The following is a 17,927-nucleotide window of genomic DNA, read 5'->3' on the forward strand; positions in this document are numbered from 1 at the left end:
CGACAACCTCCAAGGAATGAGCGCAGGCAGTGTTGCCCGGTCACACGATGACTTGAAATGTGTCCGACAAGATTCATATCAGTTTTGTTAATCGCAAGATTCACTTAAAATCATTGGAACTGCATGAAACCATGCCAGCCGTGTACATTTTATATTCAAACTGACAAAACATTCCACATACGAATGCTTAGGCGGCACTTTTTCTGAAATATGCTAAAGATTTTCAGCAACTTATCCGGTGCAAACTTTGACAAAGGCAGGAAAATAGCATCTTTCACTTATTACAGGTTTAAAATGATGCATAAAATGTTGTGTCTCTCTTTGGCATACAAGATTTTACTATAGTAAAAGCAGAATAAAAGTGGCCGCCTGGTGGATTACATCGATATCCAGAGGAACGTCTTGACCTCTGAATGGGGAAGAGTCAAACAGGAGTTAAAGTAAAAAGGAATAAGTCCTTCAGCGGTGTCATGGTAACAGAGCGCCCAAGGGCACCTTCAGCTTCCAATAAAGTTATACTCTTAAGTTTCCAATAAAGTTATACTCCTAAAATACTTTCTATTTACATAATCAACAACCTTTCGGCTCAGGGTCAATACGATGCATGACTGGAGAGCCGGACTTCACGCGTGAAGGTTGCGATGTCGCCTTCATCTCCAGTAACGGATATCTGAAGCATCTTTGGACCCTCCTATTAAAGTGGGTGGACTCTCTCTCTCGTGTCCATCCATCTATTTTCATCCGCTTATTGGGGGCCACAGCAGCAGTCCAAGCAGGGAAGCCCAGACTTCCCTCTCCCCGGCCACTTCTTCTAGCTCGTCCGGGGGGATCCCGAGGCGTTCCCAGGCCGGCCGAGAGACACGGTCTCTCTGGCGTGTCCTGAGTCTTCCCCGTGGTCTCCTCCCCGTGGGGCGTGCCCCGAATACGTCCCCGGGGAGGCGTCCAGGAGGCATCCTGAATAGATGCCCGAGCTTCCTCATCTGGCTCCTCAACGCGGAGGAGCAGCGGCTCTACTCAGAGCTCCTCCTGGATGACGGAGCGTCTCACCCGATCACTAAGGGAGAGCCCCGCCCCCCCTACGGAGGAAGCTCATTTCGGCCGCTTGTCTTTCGGTCGCTACCCAAAGCTCGTGACCACAGGTGAGGGCAGGAACGAAGATCTTTCTAGTGTGGAGATTTAAATTAAAATATTGCTGTGCCTTAGCGAGGAAAATAACTGGACTGTCGACGGCACACACACACACACACACACACACACCTAGCGTCACTAAGGAAGGAGAAAATAATATTCTGCAAACAAGTATTTTGCACTTAAGGAAAAAAAATTATAGAATAAAAACAAATGTGGCTGAAAATACTCATTTGGTGCAGAGGACCTTTGAAAAAAAATTCCATCGTTTTCAAATGTGACCATTTCGTGTCGGACATAAATTTGACCGAACAAAAAAATGAAATGTGGACAAAAACAAAAACAAAAAAGTGGGGAGAAGAGAAGAGAAGCAGCATTCAATAAAATTCGAGGCACTTGGAAAGCACAAGCATTCAGTTCACCGTGGAGTGAAATAAGGAATGTGTCATGATGGCCTTTTATAAATACACACACAAAAAAAAAAAATTAAAACCCGACAGCGTCGCGTTTCTTCCGTATCCGTCTCGGAATTTCAACCGCTATAAAGATTTTGTTTTCGTTTTACACACTCGCATTTGCAACAGCGTTTGCAGAGCTGCGGTTGACGTGTGCGCGGAGTGAAGGAGGAGGAAATCAGCCGTTTCCTTAATGAACAGTCGTTCCTGTTCCTGTTCATCGTGACGACGCTGAAAACACGCCTACGCCGGGCGGACACCGATTCAAGAAACGTGTGATTATAATTCAGCCACGTCAGCCTGGCTGATGGCTGTGAACTGGTTAGTAAGCGACAATCCGTCCAAAACCTCTGGCCTGGCAGAAAACCCTGTAGCGTTAGAAAAGAAAGTCCAGGTTTCAGCTCCGGGGACAATCAAGGAACGCCGTTCTTGGCCACTCCTCCTCCAGGACGATTCCCCCGTTTTGTTCCACATCCAGCGGACACAACTTGAGAATCACACCTGTCCGGCCCCCACCTCCGATTCCAGCTGCTGCTTCGTCAGGAAGTACTTGAAGAACTCGTACACTGACCACGCAATGGCGGTGGAGGGCATCTGGTAAATGACCCGGGCCTGGACCCCTTTGAAGAAGGCCGGCGTGCCGCCGAGCCGGTACACCGTCCTGAAGGCGTTGGCCATTCCCGACAGGTGGCCGCTGACGTTCACGGAGCTGAGCGCGACGTTCTCCTGCGTGTTGAGGAGCGTTTTGCAAACGTCCAGCGGCGTGGTTATCGCGGCGGAAATGGCTCCCGCCGCCGCCCCCGACACGATGTGGCTGCCGGGGTGGTAGAGTCTGTGGGGGTTCAGCTGCTCCTGCATCAGCTCGTAGGTGATGAAGTGGACGGCCTGGAAGGGGATGTTCATGGTCAGCTGCGTGCTGTAGCTGCGGTAGAAGGCGCCGAGCCCCTCGGTGCGCGTCACCGTCTGAACGCAGTCCCAAAGCCCTCGGTAGGGAGACTTGTACATTTGCATCCTCTGCTTTATCACTGAGGCAGGGAGGGGAAACAACAAACCACGTTAGCAAGTCTGATCACTCTCAATACCAATAATCACTCATTCATCATCATCATCATCATCTTCAAGACGAAATCGCCTCGTTTTAAGCAGCAGCTTTTATGTCCGATGCTTTTTATACGTTCGCATCCCAGCTAGCGGGTTTATTCTTTTCTTTGCGTGGTTCCCTTTTTATGTCTGAACGTGCTTTTTCAATAAAGATTGACAGATTGATTGCAAATAGAGAAATCAATTGTGAATTCATGCTTTAATTACTTTAAATATGGTAATAAGGAAATTAGAAACTTAGAAACAATCACGATAAGTGTTGAGAGAACTAATTGTAGCTCTTCATTTAATGTTAAACACTTCCTCAAATGGATCGGCAGCGACGCCTTCGTATTTGTCTGGACCTTATGATAGAAAGAAATAGAACGTAAAGTGGCTTGAACAGACGTGAAAGGAACTGCAACACATTCTTAACTCAAGACCAAACACGCGCTCTTTTCTATCGCAATATCTACCGACATAAAATGTTGGATTTGTTTTTTTACATAATTTCTGAATAAGTCATGAAAAGTTATGCCAACATTATGGAAAATTACTGGATCCACCCAAAGCTTTAATGGATTCTTTCCTTTCTCGTGCTGCAGCCCAGCACAAACAAGAAAAGAAAGGAATATCTGCATCAAAAAGGGGAACAGTTCTCCTCCGTACCTTCAGCTGGGTTCATGACCGCGTCGTGGAGAACGGTGGCCACGCTGCCTGCTACACCTGTCGAGACACCAACACATCCCGTCAAACCGAAATCAGCTTGTTTGCACACGTGGGCTTTGGTTTTTGCTGGACTGGAGGTGAAACACGGTCGAGTGTTTGCATGCAACAAAGTATAAAAAGACATGGGTTTGTGGGGGGGGATATCCCAGAGAGACTGTTTGTTGGGAATAACGGCTTAATCCTCGCCATTGTAAACAGGATGCGACATTTAAAATGGCGTATCCCAGCTCCGCTCCTCCGGGACGAGAACGGTCAGCGTGACGTTTGTCCAGACGCCTACCGTTGGCTAAATGGCTGTTTCCTCCGCTCTGAATGATGTCGCTCAGCGAGCGCTTGGCCCGCTCGTAGCAGGCGAAGTAGAGCGCGTGGGCGGGTCCCGCCCCCATCATGGTGATGTTGAGGCCCCTCAGCGGCCTGAAGACCCCCTCCGTCCGGACGATCCGTTTCAGAGCTTCATATACGCCCCTGTACTGTGCATTCGGGTCCGGCTGCAGGCTCTGCATCCTCGTCTGGAAATGATGAAGACGAGCATTAAACTCCCCGACTGCGTTTTGAGTCATGGTTTCTCGATGGAAAATCACAAAGCATGTTTTTATTCGTGCTGAGATCCGGGGGGGGGGCTTTTCCAGGAGATGGGACAAGTCTACCTTCCTCAGCACGTTTTCCATGCGTTTCCTTCCTCTGCTTTAACAATAAAACATCAATTACATTTCCGTTTCATCCAGTTTTGGGACTCGGGGGCGGGGGGGATTTTGGCAGTAACTAAAACTAAAAGTCTTGGCCAACAGGGCTTAAATTAATGTTTCCAGTCAGTCGTCTTCTTCAAGTCTGGCAGCAAATCAGGAAACAGAAGAACACATTCTTCACGCTCTTCCGGTAAGGCTCGTTGACACGCCCTGATTGGCTCGGACAAGAATGCACGAAGCCGCTCTCAGCCGGCGGTTAGGACCCGGCCTCCGGTGAGCCGGTGAGTTTAACAGAACGCTAATGTAAAAAAAAAAAAGAAAAGGTAATGGAGATCCTCTGAGAAGCCGACGAAGAATTTCTGCAGAGCTGTGGGTTGATTATTGCCCAGGATGTACGGATGATAAGGGTTTCCTTATCATCACCGAAAGGGTCGCTTCATTGAAACGCTTCGTTAACAACATTCAACCGTACAAATATGGAACTCAAGACGAAACCGACGACAGTTTAAACAGCCCAAGTTCTAGAGTTGGGCCTCGTTTGAGGACCAACCTGAATGAATGCAGGTTAAAGCAGGTTGGATTCCGGTCAGATTACAGATTATTTGCTAATTAAACACTTTATTTTACAGTCGTAGTATTTCCGGCTGTGTGGCGGTTGCCTAATCACACTTCAGAGGAACAATTGCATACACACACCCTTTTGCTGCGTTAGACTGATTTCAAATGTGCGTCACACCGATAAGTCCCCCTCCTCGTCTTAATTCAGGCAACGCCCCATTGCTTAACCGCTTGTCGTTCTTTAGGCAAAGGTTGAATCACAGGAGGAAGCTGAAAGGTTTATAGAGTTATTATTACATTATTTGAAATTCTAAATGAACATCTCTTTAAAAACAATAATTCTAAATCCATCTCACGCTTGATGAGATTCTCAGACTCGTAACCGCAAAGATTAATTCCTACTTTTGCGTCTCGAGTTTTCTCAAATTGCACTCTCGAGGCCGAGTGGAGTTTTTACCGGAAAACAAATTGTGTGTGTGAAATCAAATTTTACATTTCTGACATCTTGGGTACAACGTTTTGTTTCCAGAATACATTTTTATTTTTTTAACGACGAACCTTTAAAGTTTCTTTTTTATCGGTTTCGATCATTTAGATTGCAGAACAGGTTCAGCAGGTTAACCCCAGCACTGCTCAAACGTGAAGGTGATCGGGAAAGGAAATGGAGCGATACGAAGTGAATTGACCAAAAAAACAACAAAACTACACTGACTTCCTGTTTCACAGAAAAACCTATTCCCAAATAGCGTTGTTGGTTGATCAAACATTAAAAAGGTTCAACTCCCAGAACAGCAGGTCCGCTCCGACTGTTCTGGATCACCCGACCCGCTTTTGTTTGGACCCCGTTTTTCAGTCGATCAATGGATTAATAACTCTGCACTGTTCTTTTCTGCACCGAGTTAGTCCTTCTCATGTCGCCGCTGGTTGAGCAACGCGATGGATTTGTGGCGAGCCTGGAAACGGATATTCTCTTTGACAATTACAAAATGTCTGCTTTCGATTTAATGATCAATGCCTCAAATATTAGGAAACTACTGCACAATGACAGCAAGACACCAACTCAAGATCGACCGGTCCGACACAGATTAAAGCATTATTTTAAATCTGGCGATTATAGTAATGCGAGAATTTCACAGTCAAGCTTTTATTTTAGGCGCGTCAAACTACAGGATTATTAGATTAGACGTGTCCAGATATATCATATTTACCCTGATTTTACGCTGAAATGGGAGAATGTCCTGTTTCGGTTTTGTTAGCCATGATTAGAAACCTCACCTCTGAGTTTTTTTTAATACAATTAAATAAATATTACATTGATAAATCAAAATTCCCCAAAATAAGCAACCTGCTTTTATTGATTCCGCTACCAATCATCACATCGCCATTTCCTGCTCATTAAATAAGGCTATTAGAAACTACACTTATATTGCTTTACAATACATTTGTGTAATATTCTTATTAATCTTTATTGTATCTCTCTTCTCTCCCGGCGTCAGTTTTTGTTGTACACAGTTTACTTTTATATTCAGTAAAATACAAATACAAAAACATTAATTAGGCACGTGACCTTTCTACGTCACTAACAGAACACGTCATAAACCATCTCCAATGCTTTAAAAAATAAAACACAATAAAAAGGAGCTTCAAATTTTAGCGTCAATAACTATTAACTCTAAAAAAAGAAGGAAAAAAAGCCGTCCCGCTGAGAGGTTACTCCGTTAAGCTAGCATGTCCGTCTCGTTTACTAGTTTAACTTATACCAGCAGCCTTAACTAGTTGCTTCTCCAGTCAACTCGCAGCCAGCTGTGCTCTCACATTAGCTTAACATACAAGCTAACTCGGAATGCGAAGCTCGCTCATTTCACGGCTAACGACTTGTTAGCAACCGATAAGCGGACAAGTTAGCGGCGGCTAGTTCAAACCCGTCGCGTGTTTGCCTACCCACGGGACCCGCGCGTACCTTGACGGAGTCCACGGGGTACATCACCGTGTGCTCCAGCACGCCAGCCACGGCTCCCGCTGTCATGTGGGTCGCCACAGAAACGTGAGGCGGCAAGCTCTCGTAGTCGCCGTCAACATCAGACGGCTCGTCGTCGTCTTTGCTCTCGGTCTGCGACATGTCTCCGAGCGTTGGATCCCCGAGCTCAACTCCGGTGCGTGGCGGGCGGGCGAGCGGAGCCCCGGTTCCGGTTCGGTCTCTGCCGTGGGAGATGCGGTGGCTCAGAGAGATGACAGCGGCGTGGGCAAGCACAACACCATGGCTACTTAGTGGAGTTCCTGCGCCCGCGTGACGTTGCAAGCTAAGGGGCGTTACTATGGTTTGTGTAGGCCAATCATATTTGAGTTTTTTTTTTTAGACATTCAAGAGCAGGGCGGGATCTCGGTTTGGAATAGCCAATGAGAAGTTCCCATGGCGGACTCGGCGGAGCGTTGATCGTTTGAGGCGTTTTGAATGGGTTTGACAGAGGTGGTCTGTGTCAGTAGATAAGAAGGACGCGTCTCTATCAGGCAACAGCATTGTAGAAAAACTTACATTAAAATATCAATGACTTATCGGTCGCTTTTTGTAGTAAAAAATTATAGTGTGCTGTTTAAACAAGCATTTGAAAGCGTTGTTTCCAATTAGCAGCTGTAATATTTTTAATCTTTAGTTTTATACAGAAACCGTATTTAGTAGAAACTATCAATCTTCTAATCTGCTTTAAAAAAAAAGAATTCCACTGGCCAGATCTTCCACTAAAGCTTTGTTGGTACATCTTTATCAGTGAAGAAATATAAAATAATTTATTCCAAAATTCAGGTGAGCTAATTATTTGTGGCTACGTGATTGACATTAAAATAAGTTTTATAATGGAGGGCTCATCGTCATGCTTTCGTCGCGTCATATAATAGAATGAATGCGCGCACGCACACACACACACACACAACACCCATAAATTCATTTCATGACTGACACGTCATACTTTCAGAGTTGTGCATGATTCTATCGCTTAGGTCAGGCATGGGCAAACCCAGGCCCGGGGGCCATATGCGGCCCGTTGGTCTTTTTAATCCGGCCCGCCAAACTTCTCCAAAGTATATCATTAAATAAAATTGTATTATAATTAAACCTCATTCATTTGACCTTTTTCCTGTAATGCTACCTGTAAAAGGCCAAATCCTTTCATGCAATAGCTTTCATGTGTCACTTATATTAGCTCACACAAATATTCCATCCATCTGTTCTTGGTCCGGCCCACCTGTCAAATTTTAGAACCTATCGTGGCCCGCGAGTCAAAAAGTTTGCCCACCCCTGGCTTAGGTGAAAATGTATTGTAATAGAGACCAACTATTTTTTTATGGGAGGGCTAAGCATAAATCCCCTCTTACGTGTGTCTGTTGCTCAAAAATATTTGATTTCAATGTGTTTTAATTCTATTAAACACAAAAACATATTCCCACTAAATAAGTTTCCAACACTTAATTTGCTTTGACATCATCTTTCACCCCAGAAACACGAGATGACCCTTTAAAGAACAACTTAGAATGTGCATATCTTCAAATGTACTACAAAAGCAAAGCAAAGCAAAAGCTGAGACTATTTGTGTAGATCAGGTCGAGTGTATTTGTGAGAATATATGGGCATGTTACGGAACCTATTATTAAATCCCTGCGGACATAAACGATGTGTATCAAACCTGTCACCATCAAGCTGCACTCTTTTAGCTCTTCAGTTAGTCATCGGGTGAAAGATCGACACGCACGGCTCTCAGGACCGTCACAGCGGGTGTTGGCAAGGACCGTGTGACATACCCAATATTAGAGGAGCCTGCGGCCTTCCAGGAAAGCCACTGTTGTTGCAGCTGGTTTTAAATTTTTTCTGCAGTCAGATCTTTAAAACCGATATTTAGTGGAATACTGCTCTCTATATTGTTACCTTAAGGATGTAAATAGCACATATCCATTGCAGAAAATTGAAATCCTAGCTCCTGAAACTGTAGAATTCCATCGGAATAACCAGCTTCAAGCGACACAGAAAAGCCAAACAGGAGTACCGTAAAACCTTTATTACGTAATTCCAATACGACTCCACTGATTTCACATTCACCTGAGCAACCTGTCTGTTAGATCGCTTCCATGTAAATGGCGAGGTTAGAGTGCCCCGCGTTGCAGCGACACGGCGGCTTCTGAAAACGAAGCCCAACACAAACATATCGGACATAAAAGATGACAATAGAGGAATTTCAGCAGTTCTTGAGGACCGTGATTCTCTCAGAGTCGTTGTGGTCGGGTGCTCACCCAACAGTGATGAGACTTGCATTGCACGAGCGTCTTGTTGAGTCAAAACTATTTGTGAAAGACATGCATAAAAAATAACAAAAAAAGGTTTAATCCAGCTGGGAGAACTGTTTTACTGAGTGTTCCATCCACTCATGAGAAATAGTTTTTCATTTGAGGTTTCTTTTAAAATGGCATGCGCTTGCACCAGCAAGTATAACAATAAAATAAAAATAAAAATAAAGCAAAGATGTGATGAAATACACACAAAAGGCATAAATAAAGGCAACTGCAGAAGAAAAAAAGACGTTTCTGGGTATGGAAAATCTGCTTGCAATTTAAGTACCGTTTTGTTTCATGTTAGGCAAGACGGCAGAATCTTAAATAGGAAAAAACAAACATGAATATTCAATAAATTGCTTTCGGAGGCTGAGGCAAGCTTGATGAGTCACAGATCCTTGCGTTTTTTTTCTCTTACGTTCCAACTCGTCACAGGAACAAAAGTCTCTGCGTCAAGCAGATGAGCCTCAGAAAGAGGAGCAAAGACTCGCTTTGGGAGGTCCGTCTCGGGTCCAGACTTTATGCTCGCTATAATTTAGAGGTTGATCGGGAGCGCGGGTGAGCCGAGGCCCTCTTCCAGCCAAGGCACAGAAGAGGGGGCGCAACGCTCCGCTGTGCGGCGATGGATGCGGCGGAGTCGTCGCAAGTACAACATAATGGACAACAACACAATGAAGAAGCATGCCAGGAATAAATAGTGGTTGTTGAAGAAGGAGAAGCTGTGCCGTAAGTGGCCGTGGGTTCCTTTCAGAGTTTCCAGCTGGATATCCCTAAGGGGAAGAAGGAGGGGAGGGATTCCACAAATATTAGAACAGCTTCAAATGGAGGAATAAAGTACATACAAAAACGCATGTTTTGTCCTAGAAAAATAAAAGGAAGTTTGATTTTATTCCCCTCGAGCTTCCATTTCAGTGGAAGAGAAAAGAGGAAATTCTTACTGCGTATTTATACTAATTAACAGATCGGAACAAGAGCTCTTTTAATGTCAACATCACATTTTCTCGTAGACGAGACGAGCGTGATTAGTTCTAGAATGTTTTCTCCTCGTTTCAACCTGTACCTGGTCGTGATGCAGTACAACTCCGGCGCCACAAGGTGGCAGTCACGCAAATACGACCTGTTTTGACAATACGCAGTTGTAGCAAATTCTAATGTGCAACTCCGAGAAACACTTAATGGATTATTACATATATTCCACTTCACAATCCAATTCAGGAATATCTTCCATCCATCGACAGCTAATATGGGTTTCATGATTAGATAATTCGAGACATTTTTTACCTCAGAGGCAGGAACCGTGTCCTGTACAGGATAGCGCCGAGAGTCCACTGGACCTCCTTATCGTAGACCAACAGCGCCGTCTTCAGGCTAGTATAGTTGGTCGGGAAAGAGAAGCCCGAGTGCAGCACCTCGTACATCCATGCCGATTTAAAACACTGGAACCTGCGGGCGCACACACACCAAGCCATGGAGCAACGAGTCTTCTGTAGTGCGGCCGCTCAGCGGCGGCGCTAAAGATGAAACCGCGAGTGTCCTACTTCAATCTGTGAAGATCAGCGTGCGAGGCGTACAAGCCGGAGTCGAAACGCTCCCTCAGAGTCTTCCACTGGGTCGAACAGTAGCTCTGGAGAGGCATCGGGAGAGAGAACGTTCAGCCTCACGATTAAATCTGCACGAGCACTAGCATCATTTGTGAACGGAGCGTTGCGTAAAAACTATTCTAAATTAAGAACTACATCCGCTCTTTATTTGTGAGGCGCGTGCTTAAGATAGCAAGATTCAAGTTTGTGAAGAATGTGCGGAGCAATTTGGAAACTCTTCGAGGGCGCGTCTCCCTCGTGACGTTCCTTCGCTGCAGTGTTTACCTTGGCGGCCCGGGAGTATTTGGAAGCGCTGTAATCCCCCCCCATGCGCAGCACGTCCTCCGTGCAGTAGTAGAACTCGGAGAAGCCGTAGAACTGGCTGTTGCTGTAGTCGATGGCCGGCTGGTACACGCCGCTGAGGGACGTCTGGGTCTCGTCGGTGCGGTTGAGGAACGGCTGGAGGATCCGTCTGCACCGGTCAAAGTCTCCGGTGCCTCGCAGGTGGAGCGCCTGTGAGGCGGGACCGATCGCGTCCTGCAGGTCTTTAGGTAGACAAGGGTCCAGAAGGGGAGACTCTGCCGTCTCGCCAGTATGTTGATCCGAGAGGCTGGAATAAAGGGAAGAACAAAAAACAGTAATGCAATGCAAAAAAAGGAAAGATGGAAAGAAGCAATTCCCTTCAATTGTAGACCTCACCTGTTTTGAGCAGTGATATTCTTGATGAGGTTCTCCTCGTATCTTTGGCGGGCAGCATTTCCTCCAAACCCCAAAAACGTGGACACGTAGACGCGGTACACATGCTCCGTCTGATGCGCGTCGCAGCCGAGGTTGAACTCAGCCAGTAAGTTCTTGGCGACTTCCTCCTGGAGAACAAAAAAATACATTAAATCAGCTTGGGAAAGATCATCACTATATATATATATATATATATATATATAGTATTTGTATATCTATACAAAGACTTTGGCACGACGCGTGAGAAAGTGATTTTCGCTCCGCAGCTAACAAAAGCTCACGGAATGAGGAAGAGACCTGATTAGAGTTCGAGGCGGCTCTGGATTAATGGAGAGACCGTGTGTTCTGTCTGTATCTATACCTGTGATGCGCTAAATGTTTTCATAGTTTGCTTTAGTTGCAGAGAGTTGATGTTCAGGACCGCGTGAAGAAAACATTATTTATGTATAAATGAGAAGCTGCAAGAATCAAGAGGAGACGGAAGGGAAAATTCATCCGACCACGAGTAAAAAGAGACACAATTAGCCTGGAACCGCGCAAGAACGACCTCAACACGGACGATTCCATCGCGTTGCACGGTCTCTGCATAAACGGTTTCATGTTCTCATCTGTTCTCATCTGCTATAATGTCATGCAGCAGGTTCAATCGTGAACGAATGGAGCGTCGATCAGCTCCACGGGACAAAAACGGTGCGCAGGACATGACAGAGGTGGGGGGCGGGGGGAGGACAATAAATGTTTGAGTGACAAGAAACAAACGTAGTGCAAAAGACAGAATTGAATGAGGATAATAACCTGCTGTGGAGAAGCAGAGCTTACAGTTTTGGGCACTTCGTAGGCGATCTGCGTGGAGACGCCGCCCATGTCCAGCACGCCGGCGGTCCGTTTCCTCACCCGCACCTCCTGCTGATCGCTGCCCGGGACGTGAACCTCCACTACGTCCTCCTCATCTGACAGGATAGATGACAGACTTCAAAACTAACGCGAAGAACTAATACTGTTCCACTGATTTTTAATACTACAGTATTAAAATAAAACCTGCTCGGGTCCTTACCATCGTGGACGTGATTAAACCTCCCGAGGACAAAGTTTATTCCGATCCACGCGTAGACGCCTAAAGCCGATGAGGAACGATAAACATTGGAATAATATTATACAACACAGAAAACAACATTTCAAGGCCCATGAAAGAAGAGATGAATCTAAATGAAGTCATGAATCTGAACAAAGATGCATTCAAGCCCTAAAATGCATCAAATCTAACACCGACGCCCTTTTTTTATTTGATTGACGCATTCATCTCTGCACTGCCGACTCATCATTTACATTTAAACTGGTTCAATCAGCCACCTCGGGCCGATCGTTCTAACCCATCACTCATTATGAACTCGACATCCCGCCTCAGCAGTCTGCTGCCGGAGTCAAACCGGGTTGCTTTGAAGCCATTACTTTCCTTTACCTTCCTGTTTCCCTGAAATCACTTCCACGTGCGAATCAGAGAAGAGAAAGTTAAAGTGGACCGGGATGTCCGTTCGCAGATCCTCCAGAAGTGCGTCTTGTTGACTGGAATTAAACAAAAACAAATATTCAATCAACGTTTTTACTACGTTCTCTGCGTGAATCAGAACGTTTAGCATCGCCGACCTTCGCGTTTCTCGTAATCTACAACCGCGGCTTCGCTAGTATCGATGCCGTGATCAGAACCCAACGGTACCTTTCAGGAAGTATTCTCATCCCAGCCGTGCACAGGATGTACAGAGGCGTTTCCTGATGCTTGTTCTTGGGGATGTGTCCGGCAGCGAAGCTCAACAGCGGACGGATGTAGTCGCTGGCCTCCTCCGGCGCTTTAGCCAGCTCAGATATGCCTTCAAAGGAAGACGTAGTTGCATTCAGAGATCGGCGAACGTCCCGGGCTCAGCGTCGGTCCGCACAAATTCTTCTCCCTACCCGGTTTGATCTTCATGACGACCGGCTTGCGGTGCTGATCCCTCATTTGCCGAATGTCCAGTAACTCATGGGGGTTGCCGTTGTGTCGGGGCCAACAGTACACAAATATCCTGGAGCCGCTGCTGCCGCAGTCGACCACCAGCCCATAGTTGAGCTCGGGGTTGCTCGTATCCGTCGCGTCCACGTCCATCACCCTCGCCAAGTGTCTTTTTGGAACGACGGGAGAATCGTTAACGTCGTCGGCTTGCGTCCGTTGCAACGAAAGCACTCGGAGGGGAAGCGGTCGGCTTACCTGTGGAAGTGATTCTCCTCTCTGGCCCGGCTCGCGCGCCCCTTCCCGGTGACGAGCAGCAGACAGAGCAGCCCGATGAGACAGAACGCCAGGCTGGCGCAGAGCAGCTGTCTGACGGTGGGAACCAGGAGCCGGGGAATCGCTTGGGAGGGCAGGCTGAAATGCCACGATGCTGGGAAGAGACAGGAAAAGGTGATCCTGTCGACAAAGGAGAGACGAAACACTGAGCGAAGCTTTCCTCGTTGTTGCTGAATGAATCTGTCATTCCAGGAAACACAAGCGAACCTTCCCATGACGCAGGTCGTCTTCTAATTGACGGTTCGGTTACTAGGAAACAGGAATCAGCTTGATGGAGGAAGATCGGAGCCGGAAGGCAGTTCCGTCCCCTTTCCTCGCCTCGTCACCATAACCTTTCCATTAAAAAAAAACAAAAGCAATGCAGTAAATGTTAGAATTAACATTTAACACAACAGCTAACATTTAGTGGGCTAACGTTTGAGCTATTGTAAGAGAAAAGGCAAGGGGTCTGTTAGCGATATCCGTCAACATTTCTTATCGATTTCAAGCCTAATCAAGCTGCTAACAGGAGCTAGCCCGAGAATACTTGAATAACGTTAGCTAACGTGAGTGACAACTAGCTAAGACGCCGAGTTTTGGCACATTTTCATTCCGTATTAGCATCAGAATAATATGTCGTTTTCTCCGTAGCCTTTAAATGACTCCATACTCACGAATAAACGGTGGAATTCCTAATTTTCTGTTGGGAAAAAGTCGCGACAGTCGCGTATCAAGCGGCCAGATGCAGCCGCCGGCTAACTTTGAGCGACTATGTGGCAGGTCCTCCCCGGTGACGTCTTATGACGTCCGCGTCCGGGGGTGCGTTTGATTTCTAGATCCGTGTTGGGCAGATCCAATCCAAACAAAACACACCTTACGTTACTCTTCTTCTTTTCCCGTTTATGTGTATAGTGTAAAGAGGAACTGCCGCTTCCCCGCCACCTAGTGGCTGGGAGTGAGAGCAATAAAAAAGCCCGTAACAAGTCACAAGTTAGAAAATAAAAATTGCATAATTAATTAATAATCATAGGACTATGCCTTTAATGGTAGGATGACATTGTATTTGACTTATTACATAAATATTTTTTCATGATAACATGTTAGAAAATAATACATTATATCCTGATGAACCTTATTGTTGACATGAGTCAATATATAACATTAAAAAAAACATGCACACAACCTCATACGTTTTGTTAAAATGTAAAATGATTCATGCTATAATGTGATTTATAAAACGTTTTTTTTTTAAAGCAACAATATAAACAGCTTTTTTACAGCTACAAAATAAATGAACTCAACAAGCTCTTTTTTAAAAAACACAATAACGATGACTTAATGAATATAAAGAACATACAAAATTAAATCACGTTTGCATGTGAAAATTATGACTTGAATTATGACGTCTCTGTCCATTAGCGTGCACGTGCACACAGAAACACAGTCTCGTTTTATTTAGGGGGTTTATCCACCTGGAGCTCGTGCACGTCGTCTCTATGACCAGACAACTTCGACTTGTCCGAGCTTCTCGCAGTCCGACCACTGTGCCTTATTGATTTGCCAGCAGCAGCTCACATCTACATACTCGAGTCTTCTACTCCGCTGCACGATACTCTTCACCGTCATCATCTTCACATCCGTGCGCGGGAGCTCGATGTGTCGAACCCGTCCTAGCGGCATGAAGTGACTCTGGCCTGCTGCACTCAGCACATCCAGTAAGACAGAGTTCACGGGACACGGCAGGGACACCAGAGAGATCTCCTCCAGTAAGGGGGAACCGGTCAGGAGACGCTTGAGCGCCCCCCTCAGGGACATCCAAGACATGACAGGCTTCATTTGGCTGTGCTCGTAGAAGAATCTTCAGACAAAAAGGTTTAACAACAGCGAGATTACTTAAAGATAAAAACCTTTATCAAATGATCATGCAGTTTAATAGCAGATGAATAATATTACTTGTAACTTAAATGATCGTCCCGTACATCGTCGTGAGCCTTACTTGAGCGTGAGACGGGACAGATCAGGCAGCAGCGGGAGATCCCCGTCGCCCTGCCGATCCTCCTCATCTTCCTCTCCCTGCGGTGCGCAGGGCGGTTCGGCAGAGATGTGCAGGTCCCTGAGTCTCGGGCAGGCCTTGATGACCTCCTGTATAGGCGTGCGCGGGTTGGTCTTCACCCCCTCCAGGGTGAGAGAGAGCAAGGAGGAGCCCGCCACGTCCAACGCAGGCAGGAGATTCGCCAGAGGGCCCGAGGAGTTCACCGAGAGGCTCCGGAGCTGGCCTGACCACACCTGGAGGCCCGTGGCCAAGAGGAAACCCTGGTTCCTGCCTCCAGCATCAACATTCACAGATACGGCGCAGATATGTGGACATAAACAACTTAAACTGTCCAGAGAGTCACACGACACGCCCTTGGCATCCTTCAGGCGCAGGATAAGGCATCTATCCCCTGGCAGAACTCTCCCCCTCCTTTGTTCCCCTCCTTCATCCCTGCTTGCATGTTCCTCACCATCACTGCGATACTCGTCCCACGATTTCCTGTCCTCGTATTCAACTTCTTCATCTGCTGCTGTCCCTTCTCTCTTCTTCTCCTCCAAACTGTCCGGCTGGTGCCTCTGGATGCGCTCCTTCCACACCTCCCCGAGTCTGGAAACTCCTTCTCGGTCGGCAAACTCATCCGTCCGGCGGAACTCTCTCCGCCGGATGAGACGGCAGGCCTGCGCCAGGCCATCCATGGCCAGCCTCTCCAGGCGGGGCAGGGAGAGGAGGAGGAGGGCCGCCGCCGCCGCAGGATCGTCCTCTCGTTCCCCAAACCCAATATCCAGAGCGAGCAGACTGCTGAGGACGGGGGGGGGAAAGGGTGCAGCGCAAGAAGGGGATTTGGAAGATCCAGGAGACCCAGAAGGGCAGCGAGGGGATGAAAGGGAAGGCCTGACTCCAAGAAGAAGCAGCGCAGCAGGGGAAAGGAGATGACAGCGGGAGACATCCAGATGGCGAAGAAAGCGACAGCGCTGGGCGACCGTCCCGATTACGCTTCGGTCGCAGGGCGTGCCAGCCAGAGAGAGAGAGCGCAGGTCGGGCAGGCGACAGAGGCTTTCAGACAGGACCTTTGAGGGCAGATTTTGGGCTCCAGATAGATCCAGACGCCGCAGACCCTGAAAAAAGAAAGCTCTGTTGATATGTGAAGAAGTAACTGGAGTACTTTTACTATCTGGATCAGAAGCGAAATGAGGACAGAGACCTGGCAGCGTGCAGCGATGTGAGGACAGAGGGCAGCGGTCACCAAACGGGGACACTTTTCCAGAGACAAGCCACGGAGTTGAGGGACCAGCAGGAGGTGGAGGGCTGCCCGGGACAGCCGCTTCCTGGTGGCGAGCAGCTGAGTCAGCTCCTCGACCAGCTCGCCGGCTGCATGCGATGGACGTGAGAAAAAGAGGAATCACGTGACGTCAAGGTCTGTGACGTGAGAGGAGAGGAAACGAGATCAGACTCACGCAGCAGGCTGAAAGGCCCCATGATGTATGTGAAGAAGAACCGATCCAGGTATTTGTCGGCGTAGTCTTTCGCCCACACCTCCTTCACGTTGTCGGCGAGGCTCAGCAGGCACAGTCGTCTCAGGGAAAAGACAGAGCCGTCTTCAGCCGACCGCCCACGGCTCCCTCGAAACTTCGCTTTCCTCGTCTTCCTCTGCCCGGGCCGAACCTTCGCACCGGCTCCAGAAACCCAAAACAGGGACATTTGCTCGCAAGGCCTCTCTCGTTGCTTCTCGGTTGGACAAATGAGAGGATAAAAGGATAAAACGCCTTTTTAAAAACTATTACATTCTTCAGATTGTCTTCTCAAATATGCATTTTTTTAAAAAATGTAAATGACAGAATAAAATGTTTCATTTTTAGGTACTGATAATACTTTATTGATTCCAGAACTGTAACAAAATAGTATCCCAGGTCTGGAAATAAATAAAGTTTTTCTATTCTATTCTTCTTGATTTACCTCGACGTGGATGACTTAAAAACAAACACAGACATTACCTGAGTAATTCCACTTTGGACTATTATTTTCAACATAAAAAGTTAATTCAGCAGAGAGAAACATAAACAAAAAGAGAGACAAGGCAGCAAAGCTACAGTAATATAGTAATAATAATAAGAGGACGCTCTTTTTGGGCCCTACCGTCCAAAGGAATTAGATGTCACTGCTGCTAAATAAAATAAAAGCGTGTCAAAGTTCCCCCAGCGAGACGAACAGACGACTTCCTGATTGTGGAAGCCGTTTTAACCCTACAATTTGTCTCTCAGGCACAACTTGGAGGCTGCTAACTATAAACCGAAGGGAAGTCTTTTAAATGTTAAATCACCCCATTCT

At 46.8% G+C, this 17,927-nt stretch overlaps 3 protein-coding genes across 3 annotated transcripts; all 3 read right to left on the reverse strand.

The window, feature by feature from the left end:
* Positions 1 to 2,078: 2,078 nt before the first annotated feature.
* slc25a37 (solute carrier family 25 member 37) lies at positions 2,079 to 6,823 on the reverse strand. Its single transcript, XM_068738608.1, has 4 exons — positions 6,597 to 6,823; positions 3,673 to 3,901; positions 3,333 to 3,389; positions 2,079 to 2,608 (listed from the first exon to the last, which is right to left on the reverse strand). The coding sequence occupies exons 1-4, from the start codon at positions 6,753 to 6,755 to the stop codon at positions 2,079 to 2,081; spliced, it is 975 nt and encodes a 324-aa protein (XP_068594709.1). The 5' UTR covers positions 6,756 to 6,823.
* A 1,844-nt stretch (positions 6,824 to 8,667) lies between these two features.
* entpd4 (ectonucleoside triphosphate diphosphohydrolase 4) lies at positions 8,668 to 13,803 on the reverse strand. Its single transcript, XM_068760756.1, has 11 exons — positions 13,511 to 13,803; positions 13,219 to 13,424; positions 12,986 to 13,136; positions 12,731 to 12,834; positions 12,326 to 12,385; positions 12,091 to 12,221; positions 11,233 to 11,399; positions 10,819 to 11,143; positions 10,492 to 10,577; positions 10,235 to 10,396; positions 8,668 to 9,723 (listed from the first exon to the last, which is right to left on the reverse strand). Exons 1-11 carry the CDS (start codon positions 13,801 to 13,803, stop codon positions 9,489 to 9,491), a joined length of 1,920 nt encoding a protein of 639 aa, XP_068616857.1. The 3' UTR covers positions 8,668 to 9,488.
* Positions 13,804 to 15,061: 1,258 nt separating this feature from the next.
* On the reverse strand, positions 15,062 to 17,300 carry si:ch211-214j8.12 (uncharacterized protein LOC100000539 homolog). The gene is made up of 5 exons (XM_068760757.1): positions 17,057 to 17,300; positions 16,804 to 16,970; positions 16,461 to 16,717; positions 15,564 to 16,397; positions 15,062 to 15,425 (listed from the first exon to the last, which is right to left on the reverse strand). The coding sequence occupies exons 1-5, from the start codon at positions 17,298 to 17,300 to the stop codon at positions 15,062 to 15,064; spliced, it is 1,866 nt and encodes a 621-aa protein (XP_068616858.1).
* Positions 17,301 to 17,927: the final 627 nt, after the last annotated feature.

This window comes from Brachionichthys hirsutus, chromosome 4 (assembly GCF_040956055.1).
Source record: "Brachionichthys hirsutus isolate HB-005 chromosome 4, CSIRO-AGI_Bhir_v1, whole genome shotgun sequence".
NCBI lineage: Eukaryota > Metazoa > Chordata > Actinopteri > Lophiiformes > Brachionichthyidae > Brachionichthys > Brachionichthys hirsutus.